General features: G+C 43.9%; 1 protein-coding gene across 6 annotated transcripts in view; it reads right to left on the reverse strand.

The window, feature by feature from the left end:
- DIXDC1 (DIX domain containing 1) overlaps window positions 1–26,371 on the reverse strand; it is a 53,762-nt gene that overhangs the window by 13,461 nt on the left and 13,930 nt on the right. For 2 of the 6 annotated variants that reach the window (XM_076358731.1, XM_076358730.1), the window contains exons 3-8: window positions 13,601–13,730; window positions 12,168–12,293; window positions 10,161–10,410; window positions 8,833–8,940; window positions 2,975–3,087; window positions 1,272–1,420 (exon numbers count right to left, since the gene is read on the reverse strand). In XM_076358731.1, the coding sequence (XP_076214846.1) occupies window positions 1,272–1,420; window positions 2,975–3,087; window positions 8,833–8,940; window positions 10,161–10,410; window positions 12,168–12,293; window positions 13,601–13,730 (876 nt within the window). Of the gene's footprint in view, window positions 1–1,271; window positions 1,421–2,974; window positions 3,088–5,416; window positions 5,632–8,828; window positions 8,941–10,160; window positions 10,411–12,167; window positions 12,294–13,600; window positions 13,731–25,819; window positions 26,045–26,371 lie in introns of those variants that run through there. The other 4 variants (XM_076358729.1, XM_076358734.1, XM_076358732.1 and 1 more) reach the window with 4 other exon arrangements.

A 26,371-nucleotide genomic window follows, 5' to 3' on the forward strand; every position in this document is an offset into this window, starting at 1 on the left:
CTGAAAGACTGATGCAAGCCTGTGTGCCCCTGATCAGCTCCGTGAATCTTGATTGATTTCCAGACATTCCTTGTCTCTCTGCATTACTTCCGATCACAAATCACAGAAAGACTGCTCTATTCTCTCAGGCTGCTAACAAAACCTGCGGGCTGCTAAGTGCCCTGGTGAAGAAGGGGAGTCCCAGCCCCAGCACATGGGAAAACACTGCTGCATCTTTACCACTTTACACAGTAACATACGTGCTTTGCACAGCGACAGCACATACAGGAGTTAGCATAGCATCACAGGACAGGGCACCAAGCCAGTGAAGCCAGCTAGGATCTGGACTCCAACCAAAAGACAACACAGACATAATCACCTTCTAAACATAGGCAGTTTTAGATTCTCTGCAGTGCTTCCATTCTTACCTGCATTCAGTGTGCCCTTTGCCCTCTCACAGTCCACCTAATTACTATTAGTGAAGATCACTGATCTTCAGTCTTCATAGCAATATAATCTTCCTCTCTCTCTCCCCATCCTTTTCTCTCCCTCCCTACTGAATAAGAGCCTCAAATCATGTCAACACCGAGTTTTGTAGAAGCCTGAGCTAAGAAAAAGAAAAGGTTGTGTCTGAATTGCACAGACTGATGTTAAAATCCTTTCTCTGAAACCCTGGTAAATATACTGGGGCTGGGGAAGTTGCAGACGTCTTTCCTCCTTCTCTGGGCCCTCTTGGTTAAGCATGCTACACAATGATGGGGGACACGCATACCCTGCCCCAGGGAAGACTGTGGCTGGATCCAGCTGTCTTCTAAATTGCATCTGGGACATTGGAAAGGACGGTTTTGGCATTCTCCATTCTGGAAAAGGTGACCAGCACCAAATCACAACTGCAGGAGCCAAGAGAGCCTAAACATTGCAAGCAAGGAAGATGTCAGAGTGCTTAGTCAGTAGCATTTTGTTGCTGGATAAGGTCTTTGCTGGCTGCAGCCAATATACCCCAATACACACTATACTTCCTCATTCCTGAGGAACTCTTCCCTGAAGGGACTAATCCCACAGGGTGAGACATAGGGAAGAGCCACTGTCCCTATTTAACCAAGGTGACCCAAGAGACCAACTGACTTCTTGCACAATCACCCCAGGAGACCTCACTGGACCAGGACTCCTATTCAGCTCTCTTGAGTTCCAGGCCAATGTCTCAGCTGCAAGATAACCTGTCTTCCAGTTAAAGCTGGTGGGAAAAGAAATGCATGTGGAAAGAAACACTGACTGAGAAGAAAATCTATTACCTGCAAACCCGAAATCATCTTCTTCGCTTCCTCCATTTCCTTTTCCAAATGGTCCTGCTGTTCCAAAAGCTGCTCCTCCCATGAATTCTCCAAATATGACCCAGAGTTCCCTGCTTGCCACTCAGGCTGGAAATGAGATTCTGTCTCTTCTGGAAGAGAGAGCAGCTGAATGTGGTCATGACAGACAGAGGAGTCCAGAAAAGACTTGCACCACGCAATAATTGCCTGCTGTCCACACTAGCTATCACTAACAAACCAGCATGTCTTCTAGCAGTATCAAGGAAGTTGCTACAGGTGTGACATCTTGTCTAATCTCAAAGATATATGCCTCATTCTTTATGCAAAGGAAGCTTTCCTGCATACACATATATCAAAGACAAGCATCCTTCCCCTTTGCTAACTTTGCTGCACCTGATTCCTCAGTACTGGAGATTTCAAAGCACATCACAAGGGACAATGCACTGCACTGTGTGTGGTAGAAAATACCTAAGGGGAGAAAAGCAACTGTGGGATTTGAAGAGCTTGTCTTCGTGTTAGAGGGTGCACCAAGGACCCGCTGAAGGCAGCATTAAACAGTATTTCTACTTGCCAAATAATACTGCTTTCTCAAGGTAGACAACACACCTAATTCTGAAAAAGACTTTTCTCTTACTAGCAAGTTTAATAGACTTGCATGCCATTTCTGATCCCCACAGCATAAGCTGGATCACTGGTTAACTATCATCCACTGGCTGGCCCAGGATTGTAGATATTTTTTTTTTCTTCCCTAAGAAGGGGTGAGGTTTGATGAGGAATAATCATAGCAGTGCTTGTTAACTAGTTGACCAAAACTGAAATTGGCCTATGCAAGCTGCTGTGCATCTGTAGATATGCATCTGCAATATCCTACTGTATTCCTTGCAAGCAGACACAGTACTGCTAAGAATTTAAGGAAGAGCCCAGCCTGCCAGCTACTTCAGCTGCTGAGATAGTCTGTCAAACACTTTCGAAGGAGCACTGAAGCAGGACTACACTGGCTGAGGCAGCAAAGCGTTTCCTAGGAGAGCTTCTCTGTCATTTGCTCATGGGATAGATGCTAACCAGAAAGAGTTATTAGGCTGCATTCCTGAGAAGGAAAAGAAACAAACAAAAAAAATCACTTCAGGAACTTCTTTGAAAACCTTTCCTTCAATCTGCATGAAAATTTTAAGTGTAAACTGACCATATCACAGGGCATTTTTAGCAATACAGCAAGGACTTCTCAATGCAAACATCACAACAATACTACAACTGTTCAATTCCTTGCAAAGAGCCACTTGACCTATGCACAGATGCGCTGTAAACACAGCGACTTACACAAAGTCAAGTTTGGGCTTGACAAGCTCACATGGACTCTTTCTTTAAGGGAATTTAAAATGTTTTTTTCAACATGGCCTAATGAGGCTGCAATGAAAGTATTCACCCTACAGTGAAAATTATATATGACCCTTAATCCTTCTCCAGAGTTTTTTATTTCCCAAGCATTATTTTGCAAGCCTCATGGACATTGCCATATTATGGCATTATTGTAGTGTTAAAAGTTTTGGGATTTAGTTTTATGTGAACAGATACTCAGCATCACATTCTCTACATTCATTTCAGTCACTGAGGAACTTTTCAGCAAGTTCATGATACAAACAAATCCCAATGAAAGCGTGAGCTGTAAAGCATTGCCTGCAAGGTACCTGTTTTAGTTTCTGTTTCTTCAGTGTGGATGATCACAAGTCTTTCCTTCTCCTCTGATGGGGCTACAGCGGATTCACTCTTTGCACTATGGATAGGACTGGGCGATGTAAGACTGCAGAGGAAAGGAGAAACAGTTACTTCTAGTGCTGATCAACATCATCCTCATCTAAGATAAAAGTGAATATGCAGGCAGGCTTGTTGAAACTAAGAATTATCTGCATACTAGAGAAGCCATTAACAAACCAAACGGGGCATGTAACTTTTCCATCATTCTACAGTGTCACAGCAGGCTAACTGCTAAGTAGCACAATGCATCTCTTCATTTTCCTTAACAGAATGCAAGTTTGAGACCGCCACCACAGAATTCACATACACTCACACAGGGGTAAGACCACACTCTACTGAAGGTCTGCTCAGAAACAATTTACTGTGAGCCTTATGTTCATAAGGCAAGCTGAACAAAAAGCCACCCTGGCTTGCTTCGTCTCTTGCTCTGGCTTTCAAAAGCACCACTTCACTGACTTGAAATTCCAAGGGCAAAATATTTTTTAAAGTCAAATACCACTCACTCATGTTCTTAGGTTAAAACTGCTTGAAAGTACCCACATATTTTCACTGGAGCCACCTCAGCTGACTGTGAGGTTCAAGCAATCTTTTTTTTTAGAAATTCTTCCCAAATGCATCACCCAGACAACATCAAAAGGTGGCTGAAGCTCACTGACCCATTCAATGTACCTCTAAAGTCGCAGGAACTAATCCTTGCAAGTGTGAGCAGGAGTTGATTTTTCATTCTCGCCAACACAGAAACAAAGGACAGAGAACAAAAAGAAAACAGTGTGGAAGTAATATAATAGGTTTAGAAAAATAAGAGGCTTCGACAGCTCGACTTCTGCATCTTCCCAGCACTGCTGCTACATATTCCACAGGTCTCTCACAGAATCAGAAAAGCATTGCAATAGAGATGGAAATGACTTGCTAGCAGCTCCCGTCTCATCCACTCCCACAGCCAGTGCTGGCCTATTTCTCATTTATGTTACAGACCTTCAAGCAGTCTAGTTTTAATGGTCCAGACTAAATGGACTTTCACCATGTTAAAGGAAAAGATGAATGCAACTTACTAAGTGAAAGAATAACCATCTTCCATTGGGGATCTCTAACAGCTACAGTACCTGTTCTTTCCCGCTCAAACAGGGTGTGCATGATTGTTAAAGAGGTCCAGACCACCTGGCTTTGCTCAAGGATTTACCTTCAGGAAGGCTAACTCCATTACAGCAGTCCCTGATTAGGCACAGTTTGTATACAACATTTGTAACCAGCCCCCTGCTCCTGCTTGTCACTGAATGGTTGCACAGCATAAAGTTAAAGTAATTGCTTGGGAGCCCAGAGAGTACTATTGGGTTTGCATTATATAATAAGGGTCAGAGGAAAGGATGAAACTTTCAAACAGCACAGGTACAAATAGGAAGCCCAGCTGATCTAACATGTCCATTAACTCTGAGAGGGATTTCACTTCCTTCTAGGAAGAGATCTTGATATTCCCAGCTGATTAATCTGAATGTGCCACCATCCTGATAAGACCACTGAGAAGTGCATTGCTGGTTCTCATCCATGCAAAAGATGAAAGAATGAGAGCTGTCCTAAAAAACAATATTAGCAACTGTTGAGCGAGAAGGTGGTGAAACTGATGGATGGGCAAGAGCAGGGAACTGAAAAGAATGAGCAGGACAAAAAACAAGGGGATACAGAGCCTGGAAATAACATTCCCCTCTTCCAAAGTCTGCTCCTCTCGGCACCAGATCCACAGTCCAAAGCAAATACAAAGGATCCCAGCTGGGGCAGGGGAGTGGGGTTAAATGGTTGCTACAGGTCTCCACAACATCGACAATTATACAGATAATGCTTAGGCATTCCTATGTCCACAGTCCCCTTTCCAGGCAGTTTCCCCATTTTAAAAGGCCAGTGGGTTCACATGGCATCAGTGACAACCTCTCAAACCATGCCAAACAGTGAAAGAGCCACCGAGATGCACTCAGATGAAGCAGCAGCACAGGTCATGTTACCTCATACACTATGCCATCAAGTTAATGCTGGAAACATTTCCACAGTTTTTGTATCAGTCACCAAACCCGTTAGAGTATGAAATATTCACTGATGTAATTTGTTCTGTAAAGTACATAACAATTCGTGATTAAAGCATGCAGAAATAAGTGCTGTGAAATTAAAGCTATTTAAGACAGATTTATGATGCAAACTGTTCCACTTAATTCCTTTTACCAGTTGGTTTCTTAACCCGTATCCTTCCTCCACTGAGTCCCAGAGTTGCCAGTGCCTGCACAGTCAAGGCTTTAGGGCAACAGCCCCAGTGATAAGTCTGAATTCTCACAATTTTAATCAACACCCCATCCCTGCTGTTTCAAATGACAATGGCAACAATCGCTCACCATTTGACCTGCTTCCCTCCCATGATCCCACTTTAACCTTTCGCCTCACAGAATCCGTTTCCTGGGGAGCCTCAGGATTCTGGCTACAGACATGCCTTGTCCCTTCACATGCTCAGAATTCAGTGCAGAAGACGCCAGCTCCTGTCAAACTACTGGAGAAATATTTGCAAGCCAAACCGCTTCACATTAGCTGAAAGATTCACAGCAGAAACGAAAAAAACCTCAGGGTCTTTGCAAGAAACCGTCGGATGGCAGACCAGCAGCACCCCCACACGTATTTGATTCCAGAGTAGGGAATTCTGCAGCCTAGGTTTTGCTTTTGCTGGTTTTCCTCTCAGGTTATTTGTCTCTTGCGCTGCATTTTGGTCAGCTGCACACTCTGTTTTCATCACACAGACTGCGATCTGGATTGCCAGTGGTGTTTCTCATCCCATTCTGCCCTTTTTAGTCTCCAAGCACCTGCTGCAGATGCCAACGAACAGCCAAGAGAAGGTGCTCCTGCAAGCAGTACGTTCCCTGCTCTTCCAGGCTTGGATGCGGTCTCAGAAGACAGCATGCAGCACTTCCCAGCCCTATGCACGGCTTCCTCTTCCTCGCTATCTCCAGCTCCCTCTCCCTCCTGCTGTCACACAGACTGTGCAAGGCAGAGCCTTTTCTCTGAGATGCCTGGCTCAGAGTGGGGGAGGGAAGGCTGGTGGAAGGGGAGGGGAAAGGGAGATGGATGGGTGAGGGGCTCAGTGGCCTGGGAATCTATCTGATTTTGGCAAATTTTCCATGAATCATTTCAATTGCCTTTGCTTATTAGAGCTTTTGTCTCTGGGAATTCTGTTATTCAGGCTGTGAGCTCTTACTGAAGAGTTAATGCAGAAATGAGCTGATGCTAGGCAGGGGATGCTGCCCTGGGACAGACACGACAGCAGCACAATTAGATGGAGGGGGGGGTGGCTGCAGCTAATAACCACATCTCTAACTAATAAAAAAAATGGCTTGTTTCTCCCAGCCAGTTCTCATAACTAAGCTAGTACATTTCTCTCTGGAAGGAAAGAGAAACAAACATCTTGTTTTCATTATGAAGCCTGGTGTCAGCAGAAGACATCCCCAGAAGCTGGAGGTCAGACTGCTCCCAATTTCTTTGGGTAGATCACTGATCACTTCTGTAAAGATTCTCACCATATTATGTCCTATCAGCAATAGTATCACCATTACCATATGGTAAGAGAACTCATGACATTATGTGGAAAAATAAAAACACAACACAGTGATTTAGGATGTGCAGAGAAATTTTCACTCACCACCAAAACACAGCCACATACAAGCAAACAATAGTTATGTGACAATCCATTATAGAGTAGAAGAGTACACATAAAATACTACAGCTACCTTAAACTGAAGAATGATTGGAGGGAGCAGCATGTTTCACTCACTGTCCTACTGAGATCATGGTTCAAGAGTCAACACCAAAGTCCTGTGACATTAGCCATGAAATCCTGTTGCCAAGACCAGAATTTTTACATCTCCCCTGGAATGACACCTTCTAAAGTACACTCTCTGCTGACATCATGTGGAGGCAGTGGTCCAATACTGGCTCACATGGAGTTCCCACACTCTTCCACATGTGTATGTCTATTTATAAACACAACCTCACAATGATATACAGCAAATTTTGGAGATAAATACAAACTATTGTATTTTTTTCCTCCTCTGTTGGGCCAAACGACCTTAATTCTCAGGTACACAGAGGCCTCTGTACTATGGAGCATCAAAAGTGGCCTGAGAAATCCTGTGGAGACACCCTGCCTGCTGAGAAACTGTCAGTGGCAATCTGTCCTAGGAAAATGAACCTCCTCACTCCTGCACAAATCGGGATGGGGGGGTGGGGGAGGTGGCAGTTGAGGCACTCTCAGGGAGCAGCCCAGGCAGGACAAGGAGACAACAAAGCAGAGTTGGGGCTCACACTGGGAACAGGAAACTGTGAATCAGACAGCTGCAGCTATGCCCGTGCAGGTCTGCCCTCAGTTCCAGAGGAGATTAAATGGAGCAAAGCATCATATCCAGAGGGAGTTCTAATATGTTCAGTTACACATTCCTTTGTCTTCAAGCTAGTTTCTTGTTCTCTGGGGAAAGAGGGAAAGGCTGTCCTTTACTGTGAAGCTATCCATGCTGGATCAGCTCCCTCACTGTAGTAGAGTTTTTCTTCAAAAGCCCTGTGTCTCCTATATCCATGAAAACAAACAACACAGCCATGTGTCTTCCCTCTCCCCTCCACTGCTCAAGTAAATTGGGGCAAGAGTTTTGACTTCTGCCCCAAAGCAAATGGTAGCAAGAGCAGCTTTTAAGGCACCAGTGTAACATGTTGTAAATGGCACACACTGCTCAGGTTCACAGCTGCAAGCTGTGGCACCTCCGATTGGAACATATTATATGCTGCCATTCTAACCAATCCTGTCTTTTACAGGTTCCATTTCCTTCAAAAGCTTCCACTTGCACCAGCTTAACCTTGCCTAACTTGTGCAGTCAAGAACCCCAGTCAAGGTTGCAGGCTGTTTATAGCACAGAGCACATACTTCTCAGGATCCAAGTCCTACTTCAAAGGGGAAAATCACCTCCCATGGAAACCATACTGAACTCTGACTTTCAGGCTTCACAGCAGTATGCAGGAGATTTTTCAGTAAAATAATTAAATGCTGCACTTTAAATTGAAGGTGAAAGTCTGGGGGATGGAAGGGTAAATTTGATAATTGTAAAACTAGAGACAGTTAAAGGTGATGGATGAGGGCATGATGGCAACGAACACACAGCTGCAGATCCCCCCGGGACTATATATCTGGATTAAAGACTGGTGTGTTCTTGTAACTGCTGTTCAAATCCACATGCCCCCTCATCTCCATCTCTCTGCAGGGCGTGAGGTTTGTTGGTTTACATTCCTTTCCTCCACATCTTTTCTATCAGCTCTGAAATACTCACCCTTGCACCCTAGCTACTCTGCCCCTTCCTTTCTGTGAAGCAGGCCACAAACTCCATTTCAGCATCCCTCATGTCAGCACTCCCTCAAAAGGCTCCATCTGTACATTCAGGTTCCCAGTAAAATCTTTAGCTGTGTCTTTCCTAATCCTATTCCCCTGGTCTCACTGAGGGACACTCCAGAGCTTTAGACAATTGTAACTCAGAAGTTCCTAGCTCTTATTTATGTGATCACATCATGAATGAGATCAATTTTATCTGTGGGAGAAATGGCAGTAAACCACTGCTTCATGTTGGTTCCTGAGGCTTCATTCTCCAGATCAGGCAGGAGACTATATGCTGGGAACCCTCTTTTCTATCAGAGCTAACCAGATCACAGTGATAAGAAAGGGCATTTTAGGGAATGTCAGACAAAGGACCACAAGGGGACGTATCTTGGCAATAAAGTTCCTTACCTGGAAGAGTGGGACTCCAATGGCATGTTCTGCTGCCCTTCATACTGCTGCACCAGTGCCCGGACACTCCAGTAGGGGTTTTCAATCTCCTCATCCATGCTGCTATTTCTGGAGATAATAATCATAGAATGAGGGAAGCCTCACCTGATAGGAGCAGAAATTCTTCTTGTCTCCAAGAAGGACAGTAGGAAAGCTAATGAAAGGAAGGTAAGAAGGAGGGTACAGCTAGAAAACTGCCAATTAAGAGAATTCTCCTATCGGGGAGCTCCATCCCATCTTCTTGGTGAGGTAAACAGGCCCTCCCCTTTTAAACTCATCCCTAATTCTGTGACTAGAAAAATACAAAAGCTCTGGGAAGGCAAGGAAAATAACAGAATTTGCAAATAGCACAAGGACTGGCTTTTCTGAAGAACTCCTGGCCCAAGGCCTTTGCAAAAGAAACCTTTAACATTTAATTTTTCAATAAAATATACCATTTCAACCTCATTTCCAAACTGCTTTATGGGTACTCCCTTGAGCCAATATAATATGGGCAAATGACCTTCAGCTGTGTAAGTTAAGCCCTCAATAGACCACCATCTGGCTTCCATTTAAATGTCATTACTATTATTATAATCCACATAGCACCTTTTGCAAGTGTTAAATGTGCTTTTCAGAATTACACATCCTTCTGTACATGCATCATCTCCCTTCATTATCACCAGAACTCCTCTTCTTACACAGTAGGCTGCATCAGCTGATTAACAGCACACAACACTCTGCATCTGTGTCTATATAGCAGCAAGCATAACATTGGAGTGAACAGCAATGTAGAAGACAGAATGGACTTGTACAACAGGCTCAATGCCTCAGTTCTGGAAGTAATTGCTCCCAGATCTGTAACCAGTACCTGTAGTTAAGACCTTACTTTTGTTTCACTTGAAATGAGAATGTATCCAAGTAGACAGCACCAAGAAAGGGCACTGTGCTCAGCATGAAATGGGGAAAATGAGGCAGCAAGAGTTCCCTCTGGCTTGGCCATAAAGAACTGTTCTTTTCCAGTGAGATAACAGAGCCCCAGCAGTTATTTTGCTGTAAAACCTGAAAAGAACCTGGGATACCTGCAGTCTTCATCATGAGGCAGCCAGGCTAGGTCAGTACTCCTCTTTGTTAGGCCACTATTTATTTAGGTTTCAGTGAGACAGCAGCGGTTTGTCTCTATTTGTTTGCACAATAGGCGAGCTACCTTACACCAGGAATTGTCAGGATAAAGAGGCATCTATTTTAAAAGAAATTGTGTCCATCTGCTAACATGGCCTGACCTCACATAATCAGGGAAAACTCATTACCTCTGTCTGTGCCGGAAAACATCCCGGCCGGATTGCAAGACATCTTGACGAACATCTGCCAGAGCAGCCACCGCTCCTTGGGCCACTGCAGCAGCTGAGCGAGGCCTGTGACTGGCAGACGATGCTGACAAGCTCTTCCCCACCATGCCAGCAGGGCTGTGATTCATTGCTCTCCCGGAGCCTGGTTTGAAATGAGCAGCTAAGGCCAGGATCAACCTCATGATAGATTTCAAGTTCCCATCAACAATATCTGCAAAATGCAATTAAAGCCAAGGACAATGCCATTAACATGAAGTCCCACCAGAGCTGTATCTGACCAACAAGAATGAATATAATTAAACCCAATGGGACCATGCCAGTAAATGGGGACTATGCAAAAAGGACTGCATTACAGCACTGATACTTAGCTCTGCTTGCTTTGAGCAGAGCAGCAGACTGACTGCCACCTACAGATCACAAGTTGAAATGCTTTGAACAGACCTGAGCCTTCCCTCTATTGCCATTTCCAGCTAACAATCCAGTAGGTTACGTGACAGCACATGGTAATTACTGAATGCTCACTGGAAAAGTACAGCAGTTACTGAAGACTACCACTGTACTAGCAGTCACTTCAATTAGCACATGGAATTTGCATATTTTTTTTAATACTGAAGATCAGAGAACAGCAATATATTTCTTTAGCAATAGTGTCCTGTACCATAAACTGTTTGTTGCATCTTGCAAATGTGAACTAGTCAGTTTTAATAATATCACACTAGGCATTTCCCCCAGCACGCAAACTAGCTCAAAAACGTTGATCTCAAGTTCACTGCAAACATCAGCCATTCTTTCAGACTAGGATTTCTCAAAACAATTTCGTCAACTGAGATACTCAAAGTCTGTTAAAATAATAGGAATAGGGTTTCCAAATATCAGAGGCAGCCTAAAAAAAAAATAAAATCATAAGTGCTGGAGGCATGAAGGCTGGTTATTACTTACTTTAATATCTGAAAAATTAGAAATAGCCAAAATAAGTCACAGTGACTGTTACCTCCACATCATTCATGGAGAACATGAAGCCAAAAGTTTGTGTGAATCATTTGAAGTCCTAGAATGAGTCAATGTCAGAACTACGACCGGAGCTCTGGAGCATGTGTCCCAGAGTCTTGTGCCTGTATCCTATCCTATGACCACATGACATCATTTCATTGCATATCCAGGTTGATACCTTTGCTTATGTAAGACTTTTACCAATATTGCTATCATTTCTATAGTCATGAGCTCGTAAGACAACTTGCAACATTACTGAAAGAAACAGTACAGCCTCCAATCTGCCAGTAGCAGTACTGTAGGAACAGTACTCATTATTTAAATTCTAAGCCTCTCACCAAGGCCTATAAACCAACGGCTTGTACTCTTCTGCTAACAACAAAGGTCATGCACTCCATGCTGTCTCAACATTTTTCCCCTCTTTCTCATCTGAAGGGCCACAGACAATCAGAACCTCATCCCCTCCCAGCACAGTCAGCAAACAGTAAGAAACAGGGCCTGTCTTCTACCCCATAGATCTACACACACACCCCAGCAATCCTTGCGATATCTGATTAAACCATGCTGTAGACATGTGATTTTGCATATTGGGTCTCCTCCCTATTTACAGGCCATGCGAAACAGTATCATAGGCTTCCAGTGGACCAGAAATATCTTTCCCATGTCTCGTTTCACAGTAGCAGGTTTTATGTCTTTTTAGTGAAAGATTCTGAGTCTGTATTCCTCATTACACCATTACTTGATCTTCTGTCTGCTCAGTAGCAGGAGAAAAGGCACTTTTGTTTCTGTGCACTGTGCTGCTACCAAAAGCAGTCAAGAACACAGTATCATTCAACCCAAAATCTGTTACTAAACCACAGGAGGAAAAAAACCAAAACTCCCCCACAAACCAATACATTATCTGTTTGATATGAAACAAAGACAGAAACAGGCCTTCAACAGGTAAAATCACCTGTGGCGACCACCAGGGGCACATACCTTTTGCTGATGTCTGATGCATGCGGATCTTTTTTGATGCCACAAACTGTAAGACTTTCTCCACATTTTCCCTCATCTCCTGCTGGCTGGTGGGGTTGACCTGAATGCCATTCAACTTCTCACCAGCTAAAGGAGTGAAAAAACTTTATTAGAGAAGAACTGAACTGCTTGGTGCTGTCACAGGAATTGCTATAGGTGTAGGGCCTGATCTTATCTCTTGTCTGGGTACTGCAAGAGGCTTCTTGTCCTGCTTATAAGGTATCCAGTACCAGGAATAACTAGGTTGGAGACTGTATTGTGTTTACGTGGCAAGGTTTTGGTAGGGGGGGGCTACAGAGATGGCTTCTGTGAGAAGATGCCAGAAGCTTTCCCCATGTCCAACAGAGCCAGTTCCAGCTGGCTCCAAGACAGACCCACCGCTGGCCAAGGCTGAGCCCGTGAGCAACGGTGGTAGCACCTCTGTGAAGGGTGCTAAGAAGGGGTAAAAACTGCTGCACAACAGCGGCCAGGAGAGAGGAGTGAGACTATGTGAGAGAAACAACTATGCAGGCACCAAGGTCAGTGAAGAAGGAGGGGCAGAATGTGCTTCAGGCACCACAGCAGAGATTCCCCTGCAGCCCCTGGTGAAGACAGGTGAGGCCACAGTGAAGCAGGCTGTCCCCCTGCAGCCAATGGGTGTCCATGGTGGAGCAGATATCCACCTGCAGCCTGTGGAAGACCCCACGCCAGAGCAGGTGGATGTGCCCCAAAGGAAGCTGTGACCCTGTGGAGGCCCCATGCTGGAGCAGGCTCCTGGCAGGACCTGTGGCCCTGTGGAGAGGAGGCTACGCTGGAGCAGGTCCCATGCTGGAGCAGTTAATGAAGAACTGCAGCCCGTGGGAAGGACCCACGTTGGAGAAGTTCGTGGAGGACTGTCTCCTGTGGGAGGGACTCCATGCTAGAGCAGGGGAAGAGTGTGAGGAGGAAGGAGCAGCAGAAACCGCGTAGTGAACTGACTGCAACCCCCATTCCCTGTCCCCCTGCGCTGCTTGAGAGGAGGAGGTAGAGAATTTGGGAGTGAAGTTGAGCCCGGGAAGAAGGGAGTATCTCAGCAAGCAGGTCACTCTTCCAAAAATGCCACACACTAACACCATTCTTCTACAACGTAAAGCCTTTCATAACTCTATTCCAGGCTCATGGGACTTAATATGGTCCCTGACAGGTTTTAGCACATCTGTCGTTACTGTCTGCTAAAACATAAGGACTTTAATAGAACTGCATTTATAATTTGCTTTATGATTGTTTTCTTTTAAAGTCACTCCTCCCCCCACAAGCTCTGACACTGTCATTAACATCTGCCAGTATGCCTGACAGATGTCAGAGCCAAGGCCAGCCTCTTCTACACAAGATCTAAAACTGCAAGATGAAAAATAGTGCCATATGGCATTACTGACCTACAATCTCAATGAGCAAAGCAAGAATGACTCCATCTCTGAGATCTTGTCTCAGGTCTTGGACTGGCTTTATTGTTGGCTTCTTCTTCAGCTGGGAATTCACCCAGGCCACATATGCCTGTAGCTGTTGCTGAAAATAGAAAACAATGTTTGCACGTCATTGCCATTTCAGAGGGAAGTTGCATAGCTCTCACTTTTCTCTCATCTTCACAGATCTCATTGTCTTTTGCCCTTGAAAACAAACACAAATGGTCTCATCCCAAAACCTGCTGAGCACTAACTGACATCACTGCACACTGTGGTGCAGCTCACTCCACGCCAGGACAGGAAGAGCAAGCAGGCAGCAGGACAGGACTCATGATCTAAGCACAGCTGAGAAGAGAGCTTTACATTACATTTAATCTAGGTTGGTGCCAAACCAATGCTGTCATTCCTCGTTTTTGGTGCCAGAGTTGGTTCACTCACAGCATTTACTGTCCCATCCACACTATTTTCTTCCACATATCAAGAAAGTAGAAAACCCAGAATGCAGAAGCAAGAAACACTGTGTTATTTCCCATTGAACTATGCCACCTACTGAAAGAAACAATCCAGGACAGATTTCCTGGAAGAAACAACAGCCTCCCTCCTTAACACTCCCAGCATGGCTCATTTGTAACAGTTCATGCAACAGGGAAGAGACACCCTGTTGTACAGCCCCCTTCCTCCATTTCCTTGGAGCTGCATCAGCATTTCTAATGGCCCAATTTCTATTTCTGTACATGTGGAAGCTGGCTTGCCACAGCACTTAACACCTGCAAGACCTGAGAGCAAGGAGCACTGCCTTTCCAGCTGGTCATGCTGGATGCTGCTTCATATAGCTGTGCGTGTTGCCACAAGGGGAAGACCACGGAAATTGAAACTCAGGCTTCTGGTCTGAGTGAGGACCCATCTGGCATAAGTGACTGAAAGGCAAAGAGCAGATTCACATGACCTTTCCCTTTCCATCCCCCTGTCAGTAGCACTTCCATGGCTAATAGGAGCGCTGGTAACACTGAAATCCCTTTGGGCAGGGCTGGTGTGGTACATGGAGGGTAAACAAACTGATCCATTTATGGGATTACCTCCCTTTTCACAAAGCTTCCCATTATTCTGCCAATGCAGCAGGTTTTAAGTCTCCATTCCATATTATCTCAGCAATGTCAGTCAGAGTTTATGCTTTTACAGCCCATCAAAGTCACAATCTGATCACAGCTTCAGTCTTAATTATCCTGACACAGGAAATCCAACTTTAATCACACCATGGTTCGGTCTGCTGGTTCAGAAAGGTGACTGGACCTGTGTTCAATCAGTTCCGCCCACTCAGCAGAGAGCTGGAAAGCAGAACAGGAGATGAGTTTGGGGGACTGCCTGATGGCTTTTGAAAAAAAGGAAGCAGAAGTGGCAGATCTGATGCATGCTTGCTGGAGCAGACTTGGCCTGCCATGTGGATTGGATCTGCATGCTCTTCTTTGGCTGTGATGGCAACGATGCATGTCAGTTTTGCCTGCCCAATTTCAGAGGTCTTTATTTTCTACTTAATGCAATGGGGCACTGTGGAGAATCAATGAGCCTTGACTCTTTCTCTCTCTCTCTCTCACACACAAGTTGATGATCCTGTGCTGATTTTCAGAACAGCAGTAGTAACTTGCCAGCTGCAAAAAGCACCCCCACCTCTTGCAATTGTATTTTAACTGATCATGTGGGCACTGAGGTTTCAGTCTCACAACAGACTAATGCCAGAGCGACCACAAGCCTTCTATTACACAGATTCAATAAAGTCTTAATTTATTCAAACAAGTACCAAAGAAAAGAGGTAGGTTTGTTTATAGTAATACCGCATCATTATAGAAATATCTAGATTCATAAATAAAGATGTACCGAAAAGGGTTGCAGCATGAAAACTGCATCTGAAGTCTATGTAGTTTAGGGAAATAATCTTATCACAGTTGTGTTTACTACCTTGTTGTCATTTTTCAAATCATTTTACAAAGTTCTAAACTGTTATATTGTACTGATTCCACAAGGCCACAGCCCCTTCCAGCCTACAGAAAATTTGCAATTTTTATAGGAGCCTATATGGTTCTTCCATTCAGACACTTCTGTTTTCACTCAAAGGAAAAATAGACCCTTTCACTAAGCAGTTTGTTTTCTACTTCTTCTCTGAACATTCTGCATGCATTCATAAGAAAGCATTTTTGCCAAACTTTTAGTCTCTATCTCTTAAAAGCATGATAAGGTTGACATTGTTATCATTAGGAAAAAAAAAGTAACTCTAAATCCCAGTGCATTTACATTTCAAACAATAATTATTAAAAGGAGGATCTTGAGGCAATGGAATATGGATGTCACCATTACAAAGTAATTTCATACCAGTAGCTGCTATAATACTGCAGACTTGTATTTCATTAGCAGACTTACTTGGTTGGTTGGTTTTGCTTTTTTTTCCCCACTAAAGCATAAGATTTTCCTGCAGAAGTTCAGACAGTTGGACTGATCAGCATTTCCTCATTTTGTATCCAAAAACTGGAAGATCTAATGACTTTAGCAAGAGACTTGAATTGCTGCAAGCTAAAAACCCAGGGAGTAAGCTGTCACTTCTGGCAGCTGAGGTGAGAGAGTGACTGAACTTACCAAGAAAATAACAGATATAAAAGTTTAGTGACCTAAAAATGGCAAAGTGGTGTTAAATGCATGAAGGGACAAAGCCCCAAGCTGCTCAGCAGAAATCCCAATAGCAATTTTTAAGCTAGCGAGTCAAAAATGCTTTGCTTCACCACTCTCTGTGGCTTCCCCACCAGCTGGCATGAACTGGGCAATAACAAGGACATTATGGGCCATACCTTAAAGCCCTACATCTCCAACACAAGCACAAGGCCTTGATGCACAGCCACAGATTCAGTTTAATGAATCAGACCCATAAAAAAAGTAAAACACTTGTTTCACTCCCTCAGAATTCCATTTGTTTCAAAACCCAAGACAGCTATCTCAATTCTCAACAGAACGGCCCTAAGTTTTTGTCTAACTTTTGTCTTTCTAGTTGAGGAGAAAGATCCTGTGGGACCTATTACACCAATTCCTGTGATGCTGTAACTATGCTACTACAGCTTCCTACAAGACCTCCAAACTTCACAGGATTGAACAAATCGCTACAGCTTCCCCTTGTTGGTTTATAACCTGGTATGGCTGACAGCTACATCCAAGAGCAATCAGCGAGGGAACAGCTATTGTTCTATCTAGCTCACCCTCTTGCTTCATAATAATTGAATAATTAGCTGAATAATTCTTCCTTCAACCACTGACCACTCAGGAGTTTTCTGCTTCTCCCCGCATTTTGGTTTGAGCTTCTGTTCAGCCAAATCTTAGACTTGATGGGGCTTACACTGTTCTACTCCTGCACCAATGTGTCTTTCAAAACCAGGATTTTCAGAAGAAAAACATATCAGCCTAGTCTAAGATTTACTATGCAGAGCACATGTTATTAGGATTATGGTGGAGTTAAGCTTAATCCTATTTATGTTAACACAGCTTTGTGTTCCAAAAAAAGGCCAAGTTTACCTGCACCTTGCAATGGGAAGAGTAGCTCCCTTACCTGAAGGAAGTTGGAGCCCAGATTGCTTCAGCTCCTAGGCAGATCATTATAGGGTGTTTATATCCAAGTCACTCTGGAAGACTTAAAAGACTTCACAGGGCAGGAGAAGATTTTTAAAGCAAGGTACTAGAGGCCACCTGCAGTTGTAAAGAACTTCCCAACTTGCAGGCACTTCTACTGGCAAATTACAGGTTAGCACTTCAGTAAGCACAACACATCTCAGAGCAGGATTTTACTTTGGATCACTTATTCAGCACAAACCCTGAAGAAGTGCCTCAGACCTACTGGCTATAGGAAAACAGCTGGAGAGGTCAGGAGCATATATCTTTGTGCTTTCAATTGACAGCCAACGATACGCAGGAGGAAAATGTCCTTCCAGGGTCAGCACATTTTTCTCAGCAGCTGTAAACCCTTACTGATAATTACAATTAAGTGTCATTATCTAGTATTTTCCACAGGTAGAAGAAAAGCAGCAGCTCTATCACAAATCTCCTGCCAGTTGTAGGTGTCCTTGCTATTCTCATTTAACCAGTGCAATTCACCACCTGCTGCTTAGGGCTCATGTTTCTCCCCTCCCCTCTCAACCATCAATCAATCCAGTCTGCCTGACAGTAAATATAGGTAGATCACAATGCCTTGATATGCTACTCTGTCCTTTATTAACAGTGCCGTCTACACTACACTGTATAAGGTTAATTTTCACCTCCTCTGAGGTTAGGGTATTGCACATTTTGAAGTTGGCCAAATCTTCATTCTTGGACAAAATCATTCTTTAGCAGGCAGATGCCTTCAGAGGGCCTTACCTCCTTGCTACCATGTTACAGTAGACTCCCAGGACACGCTCTGCTTCTAGGAAGAGATTACTTTTCTGAGTTCATTTGATGAAGTTGAACCCATCTTTATTGTTGGATTTAGGGAATCAGCCTGGAAGAATAATGTTTCTCATGATCTTTACTCTGCTTTTCCTTTATACCCTATGGACACTGCCCAAGCACCAGGTCTAACAAGGTCAATAATAATAGTTCTCATGCTATGAGGTTGGTCACAGTATGAAAAGCATTTAGTGTCCTGTCTGTCCAGAGCACTGAACCAAATGTCTGCAACAGCAAAACTCAAAGGCTAGCCTAATTGCATCAGGATATAATGTTTAAGGCCTTGTATGATTTCTAAGCTTTCTGACATTACCTTAATTAGATGGGAACTGTAATTTTCCATCCAGTGTTCCTCCAGTTTGATTTTGTTTTTGTTTGAGAAGGCCTTTGTAGAAGCAGAAAATAAAAACTCACAAGCAAAGAAAACGTTTCTCTCTGCTCTCAAAGCCAGCAGAAGTGGGTTTTTTTTTCTCAAAATTGCTACTTAAATGTGATTCAGGCTGTTTAATGTATTGAGATAGCTCCTGATGCATCCAACAGTGAAAACCACCCAATTATGACCAGACTGATTCTAGAACAACCATATGCACCCCACAGGACTCCTCTTTCATAAAACTCTTACTTTAAAGCAGGAGGTGTAATTTCACTCAAAATAACTTTTGGTCTGATGTGTATTTTCCAAACCTTCTATAAACAGCCTGTCTCAAGCACAGAAGATGCCTCAGTGCAGCGACACAGTTTGGAAAAGGAGGCACCTATGCAATCTGGTGCACACCAGTAGACAGAAACAGTGTGTGAGCCGCAAAAGACCAGGAGCTCCTTAACCCTTCACCCATATCTGAGTGAAAACATGGACATTTCCAACACCCTAACATGTCTGGACAAGGATTTTTCACTGACTTGCTGAGACCCAGAAAAAAGGATTATCCTGAAGTCTTGATGAAATTCTAGCCAGCTCATGCTTTCTATAACTTCTAAGGTCAATTTCAAAGACTCAAGAAGCACAAACCTTTGGGAGGAGCAGCCCAACAATGCCCTTAACCTGTGCTATGTTCTAGGCACACTCAGTTGGATTTTCCTCATCTTAATACAAACCATTTCTTCGGCGCAGTGAATTCACCTCAAGCAGTAGCCACCTGCTTCTCTAGCCAGATTCAAGAATGGAAAGGCCAGTCCTCTGCTTTCTGATCTCTCAGTCCAGACAACATTTTTGAAACTACTGAGTGTGACTACCATTCATCGACTGTTCAGGTTTGTGAGAAGATTTGAGAAAGCAAGTGTCTGCAACTTTAGAAGGCTTTGGCCAGATCTTTAGAAATACTTTAGAGGCACTCCTGTCATCCTGGGTGTTCAGAACAAATATAAAGAATTAAATCCTCCTCTCTGTACGCAGCTTCCTAAACACAGATCTGGCACAGGAACTGATTCTGCCCTTCATTCAGAATGTCAGGATGGGGAGAACACTTTCTTCATCTACAGACGGAGAAGAGCAGCAGTTTGTGCTCAAATCCTTGCAGTACTGCTGGGTTGAAATGACAGCTGCCTGTGGCATCCTGGCTAAACTACCACTTGTTTCTGGGAGGGGAACAAGTGTCTGGTCTACTAAGAGAGCAGCTCACTGGCAGACTTCCAGATGCCAGCTCAAGTGCTCGAAGGTCTCTGAAGGATGAAGTTTAGAGCTGAAGGTGTATTTCACATGTTGCCTGAATGCAAACAATAGCAAGAATTTCCAGAGTGCCCAGCTATCCAGCAGGACACGTAATTTTTGATTGCAAAGTTTTCCACATCTTTCACAGTCCTTTACCCATTATCAGGAATAGCTTAAGGCCCAATTCCATTCAAACTCCCTAAATTCTTTCTACCATTTTGATTTTTACTTCTTGTTGCACAGCCAATAGCTGTCATGCTCCATTCCAGAGACGTACAACTTTCAGTCCAGGATGAAGTAATTCTTACCTGTGCCTATATATACTGGTATTTTATTCATGTAGTGTTGCAATTTAGAATCCATTTGGAAGAGCTTAGTAGATGCAAACACAAGATCTCTTCAAACAGCTCATGAAGCTGGCAGCACCACTCACATTTGAAAGACAGTTACGCTCAGTAGTTTGCTGCAACCTAATAATAACTAACCTTGAGTCTCTTCCCAAGAAACTGGGCCTAGGTGGGCAAATGGCAAGAAATGCATGTCTGACAGCTTTTTATCTCCGTAGAACCAGAGAGTTACTTAATTTGTGCAGAACAAAAGCCCGATGATTCCATTTTCCCTTTTAATATAAGAAACCTTTTCCTTCTATTGATCTTTTGCCAAGACATATCCTTGCTGTCAGACAGTGATCTCACTTATGCCACCCATCTGCCAGATAGGGGTATTTTTGTGAGTGGCATCTAAGTGTGCTTTCTTCAAACAGTAATTTTGCCTGTCACTTTCGTAACACCACACGCAAGCATTCTCCCTGTAATTAATCTGTTTTCTACTTATACCTCCTTTAACTCCTATCTCCTGTTTGTAAAAATCATGGAATTACTCACTGTACCTTCCACACCCACAGTGGCAGTTCTGTGCACCCTTTTTACGTTCAGAAATCTGAAGATGGTATCCGTTCCTTAAACAAGTTCACTATCATTGCAGGCAGCAACTACTCCAGAAGTCTACCAGACAGAAAGTCATGTAAAATGAATCTTGCTAGGATGTATTCCTTTGAATCAACAGTTGGGCATCCAAGCCCCAAAATGTCACTGCCATTTGAAGCCAGGTTGCTGCTTTAGGGATAATTTCTGGCACTTTTGCAAGGTGTTTTAGTGCCTCTGCATTTTCCCCAATCTGGTATTTTGAAGCCCTTTTCTCACACAGGCAATGTTTCTATGCAAGCATACAGGCAAAAAGCTGAGCCACAAGAGATCTTTTACTGTAAACTGCCAGTACTTTGGAGCACATGATTCACCCTGAATTATCAAATGGTTCCACTATACACAAAAAGTCTAAGGTCTGTCAAAACAAGTTGCCCTGAGACATTCCCTGATGCTTCGGAAAAGAAAAGGAGCATTGTTCCTTATTTAGCAGAATGCAGTCACTAGCCCGGTAGAGACGGAAAAAAAGCTTTGTGAAGAGACTGAGCACACAGTATGAGTGAACAGTGCTTTTTGCAGGCAAGAACCTTTCATATGAAGAAAAGGGGAAGTGACATCCAGTGAGGTTGCCTGGTCCAGGATGGAGGGCACTAAAGACACATTTAGAACACAGACTCTGTTCCTCACTCTGCCAATGACCTGCTGTGAATTTGGCAGCCCACTTTACCTCTGTGTGCCTCAGCTTCTAGCTATAAAGCAGCTGTACTAATTTTTATGTTCCTTGTAAAATGCTTTGCAAACAATAAATCTTTCACGAGTTACTGTGCAAATGCACTGTAATACCCCCTGCCAAAGGACAGCCACTGCTATGCAACCAAGAAATAGCCTGGCTTAGACATACAGTGAACCTCAGGCAGGGATTGAATCCTAACTGCTCAACCCCTAATCCTATATAACAGCAAATACATCTTTCCCTTGCTGATAGTCCTATTGCTGGTCAGGCACAAGGGCTTTGGGAAAAATTGTAAGAATTCCTGATAGAGCAAGCAATTGTCTGCTAAAGTACATCTCCATGTAATTCCAGGTGTGGGAAGACCCAGCTGTGTTTTCTGATGTCTGTACTTGAGGCTTAGCAGAATTACAATGCAGCAGCTTCCCAGTCTCTTGCAGACCAGGCAGGCAACCTGGCAAGGTTCAGGTGGTTCTTCAGATCCCAGCCTTTCTCACTCTGGCCAAGCCTTAAACAAGCATGCCTGACCATCCCGTGGCTTTAACAGTGTAGACCGGATGTAAAATACTAGTGGACTCATACCAAAACAAAGCTGATGTGAAATGAGACTTGGCTCTACTATGTGGAAAACAGCAGCATCCCTAAAGAGCTTCATGTACTTAGTGAAACCCAGGCTCTGAGGGATTCGGTACTACGGGGAGCATTTAGTTATGGGCTGGTCCTAATGGGCTGAACTGGATGAGGGAGACAGGAGTCAAAACAGCTCATAGTGAATCCTATTAGCTATAAATAGCACTCATTGCAAGGAGAGGGTGAGTGCAAGTTTCTTCTGCTAAGATTGCAGTAGCAGAGACATTTTTATCACAGATCATACACATTACACCAAGGGGAACAGAACGGCTGCCAGAACAAGACAGTAGCAAGTCAATACTGTCAGAAAATTACTTCAACCAGAAAAGCAAACCAAAATCAAACCCAGGTCATTTCCCACAGCAAGGATTCAGATCTCACAGATAGGATGCCATCTAATCACCTCAAGTCCACCAACAGATACAGCAAACCTTGAAGAGTGAGGGAGAGAGACTGTATGTGTGGGAAATCCAGGAAATACCTACTGCAGATGCCACTCAGCTAAGAAACCACTACTCGAGGGAAAATATTACATGAAGCACTTGGTGAGGGGGCAGGCAATGAGCAACCTACTAGTGAGAGAACGCAGAGCCCTACCTGCACTGCACCTCTTCCTGCATGCATACCGCTGGGGATTAGCAATTCTCACATAGCAAAATGTGTAGGTATTTCCTACACATAGCCTTATGTGGTAACCTTGCATTTCACTTTGCTGCTGTTGGGAGACCCTGATTTCAAAACAACCTCTGCATGGGCTCTTAAAAATTCCCTGCCATTTCACTCTCTGGAGAGGAACCAATCCCAGGCCTGTTGTTCAACATAATCTCAGAGGGAAAAAATATCTATTTCAAATGACTCATTGCACACAAGCAACTACATAATTAAGATTGCCAGAGGAAATGATCTTCCAACTTGAAAAAGAGAAGGTATATTATTGTCAAAATACAGACACATTAATGTCTTGGAGCTGTCAGGCCCATTTCTGACACATTTCGGTGTGCCCCATTTGTTTTAAAGAACTGACAGAAGTGTAAGTGCATATCTCAAATAAACTGCATTTCCTCAAGGAGAGAGAACAAGCTGAGGCCACATGGACAGTCACCACAGAGGAGACCGTGCCCTCTATGGTTTCCTTGCATTATAAACTACTGCTTTTAGCAGCCATACATTCCCATGCCACCGTCCAGCTGTGGGATTGAATTATTTAGCTGCCTCAGAGCAGGATAAGTCTCAATAAACAGCAGGAAAACACCTTCAAGGCAGGGTAGTCCATTAATGAGAGAGGGACAGGAGCTGCGTGATGCCCACAGGGGAGTTCGCTGCATTTCAACATTAAACAAAAGTCATCCTGCTTTAGATGTCTGCAAGTGACACTGTCCACAACATATTTTGGCCAGGGACTCTGAAAGGGAAGGGAAATACACTGGCCTGAACTTGCAATTTACACGGCCCCTTTAGCAATCTGTGATTATGTTTATCATGGAGAAAGCATCAATCTAACAGACGATCTGTGAAGCAGGACAGGCATTAGCTGCAGAGGGGACAACTATGCTGCATTCTCCATCCCCGTTCATGAGATAATGAGGCTGATGGGGTGGCTCTCAGCCAGCAGGATGGACAGAGGAAAAAGAATGCGAAGGAACAAAAGAAACTTGCCTGTAGCATCTTGGCTGTGTTGGGTAACTTTCCAGGCATGGATTATTGACCAAAGGTGCAAGATGGAGACACACAATCAATATCCCTAGAGAAACTGGAACTATACCTGGCCTCTAGGTCCCAAGCATGTGTAGGGTTGCATGTGAGCTCTGCACATACACCTAGGAGCTTGGTAGCAACCTACTTACTTTTGTATGTTAATGCACAGATTTGGAAAGTACGTCCTTGTATTTCAAGGTATCTAGTCACCAAAAGAGCCACCTGGCCAGAAAAGATGGTCTATCAAAAGAACAGACACTGAATCAGCAAGGCAATTCCTGCAATACCCCAATTCACTGCTTGTGTTAAATTAAGTCTGACTTTTTATCTTTAATCTGTTTTTATACTCCAACATTAGGTTAGTAGCTACTCACTTCCAGCCTTTTAACATCAGAGTGCTATGTTGGGATCAGACACTTTGGGACACTCTTTCACATACAGGGACTTCTATAAATAAGCACCTAACGTACAAAGAGATAGGGGAGGCAGTACAGTTGGTGGATCAAAACAGAAGGCATGGAATTACAGGGTTTCTTGCTCATTTCCAACTGTGTCTGTGATGTGATGCATGTCCTTGGCAAGTCACTTAACCTCTCTGTACCATAGGTTCTGCACTTGCAAAATTGATTTTAAATTTACTTTTGTTATAATGTGAAGTGTGTGACGTGGCGGAGAGATCCCAAGTGACATGAGAGTGAATCTGGTTTTATGGTGGGAGAGGGACTTTTTTCCCACAGCTGAGCAGTCTGTGGGTAAAACCAGACAGTCAGGGTGGGGCTAGCACTGAATGTAAAACTGTTCTTTGCTCCCATTATTAATTATATTATTAATATACAGGTTACTATTAGCTTATGCCAGAGAAGGATCTGCTGCCCTTGAGCACAGGAAATGTAAGCTTGAGCTAAAGCAGTACCTTTGCTAGCTAAAAATGAGACTGAGATACTCCATGGAGAAGGGGATGGAACATTTACACAGTTATGCAGAGCAATCAAAGGAGACCTGTGGCTGGCGTGAAGCTGTAAGGCTCAAGTTTCATACCCAGTTTGTTTCTCCCGTGATGACTGGTGCTGTTAAGCCCAGGAGGGATGTTAATTTTCTGTGAAGAATGGAGTATGGGGGCAGAATAGTGAGGTGGGGGCTGAGCTTTGCAATGATGAGGAACCACTATACACAAACAAAAATAAGCTATGTACACTAAGAAAGAATAAAACACACCAAGAGACTATCCCTGCCACCGGGTCAGAAAGCAAATAGCAGCCACTGTTTGGTTTCAGCACAAGCCCCCCGTTTTCCTTCCTTTTCAGCTTACAGACAGGAAATCATGCTTCAGCATGGTCTGCATGATGCATAGCCAGGCAGTGGCTGCCCTGGCATTTTGTACTGAGTCCACAGAGAGTCCAACGGAACTAATTTTTTGTGCACCCTAAAGAGGGAAGCTGACTGCAATCTGCATTCCCCATGCAGTTACAGGATTCCCATCTCTGGAATTTCTTGGTACTTCTCACTCCTTATTTGATGATTTATTAGTCTCCCTAACAGCAGAATAAGCAAATAAAGAACACTTTTAAAATTATATTTTCCTGACCAAGATGAATTTCAGTCCCCTAGAAATCCAACCTTCAGAACAAGATGGGGAAAAAAACAGCCAGCCTGCTCTTTGTCAGCCTCTCCCAAGAAATGTGTGTTCACAAAGCTGATTTACAGGCTTTCCAGCAGCCTTCAGACATAGAGACTTCATATACTCAGGAAAGGAGTCAATTCTGTAAAATAAACTGTGCTCCATAACCTTGCTGCAGTTTATATTATTTGCTGGTACAACAGTAAAGCGCTGCAAAGAGAATAAAAACTCCAAGCTAAAAACACCAGCTGTAAAACAGCCACAAACTCTTCAAAAAAATATTGCTGATTTGCAGACCCCTGGCTGAGCTGCCCAGTATGCCCTTCTGTTAGTAAGCAGCTCTCCCGCCCTGAGATCTTGCTAATTTTTCTCCTTCTCTGTTACTCAAAGCACTCAAAGCATTGGGAGACATAACAATTCCTGAGAGATGCTGCACAAAAGCATGCTGCCTTGCCTGGAAAAGGTCTGTGTGAGACTTGGGACATGCATTTACCTCCGTGAAGCCCTCCTGAAGAATATCCAGTAAGTTCCCCCTGGCCAAACAAGCGAGCATTCTCCACAAGCCCACCGATGGGCGAGGGTCTCAGAGGACACAGGGCAGATCCTCCAGCTCTCGGCACGACCTCTTCCTCCTTCTCCCAAAGACAAAGAGTTGGAGCTCATCAGGAACCGCATTCATAGTCCCATATGTGCAGCCCGTTACTGCACACAGATAGTTGAGCCGAAGTCAAGGCTTGCACTGGGCATGCTCGAGATGGAGCTGCTGGGGGAGTGGCGGGAGAGATGTCATACGGTTCCTATAGAAACGCTTCAGCTTACAAGATGCAGGCCCAGGACTGAGTTGGGGAAACATCTGAAACCCATTTCCAGCAGTCATACTCACACAAAACCTGCTGCATAAAAGAGATTTTCAAACCCACCAAACACAGCAAGCCCTGTATGGCGTGGGGGCAGGGAGAGAGTCAAAGAACAGCAAATAGCAGATGGCTTGCTCAGCTAGAAAAGCAAAAGCAAAGATTGTGGGAGCTGCCAGCTTTAACTCTCA

The sequence above is a fragment of the Aptenodytes patagonicus genome, chromosome 23, assembly GCF_965638725.1.
Source record: "Aptenodytes patagonicus chromosome 23, bAptPat1.pri.cur, whole genome shotgun sequence".
NCBI classification, from domain to species: domain Eukaryota; kingdom Metazoa; phylum Chordata; class Aves; order Sphenisciformes; family Spheniscidae; genus Aptenodytes; species Aptenodytes patagonicus.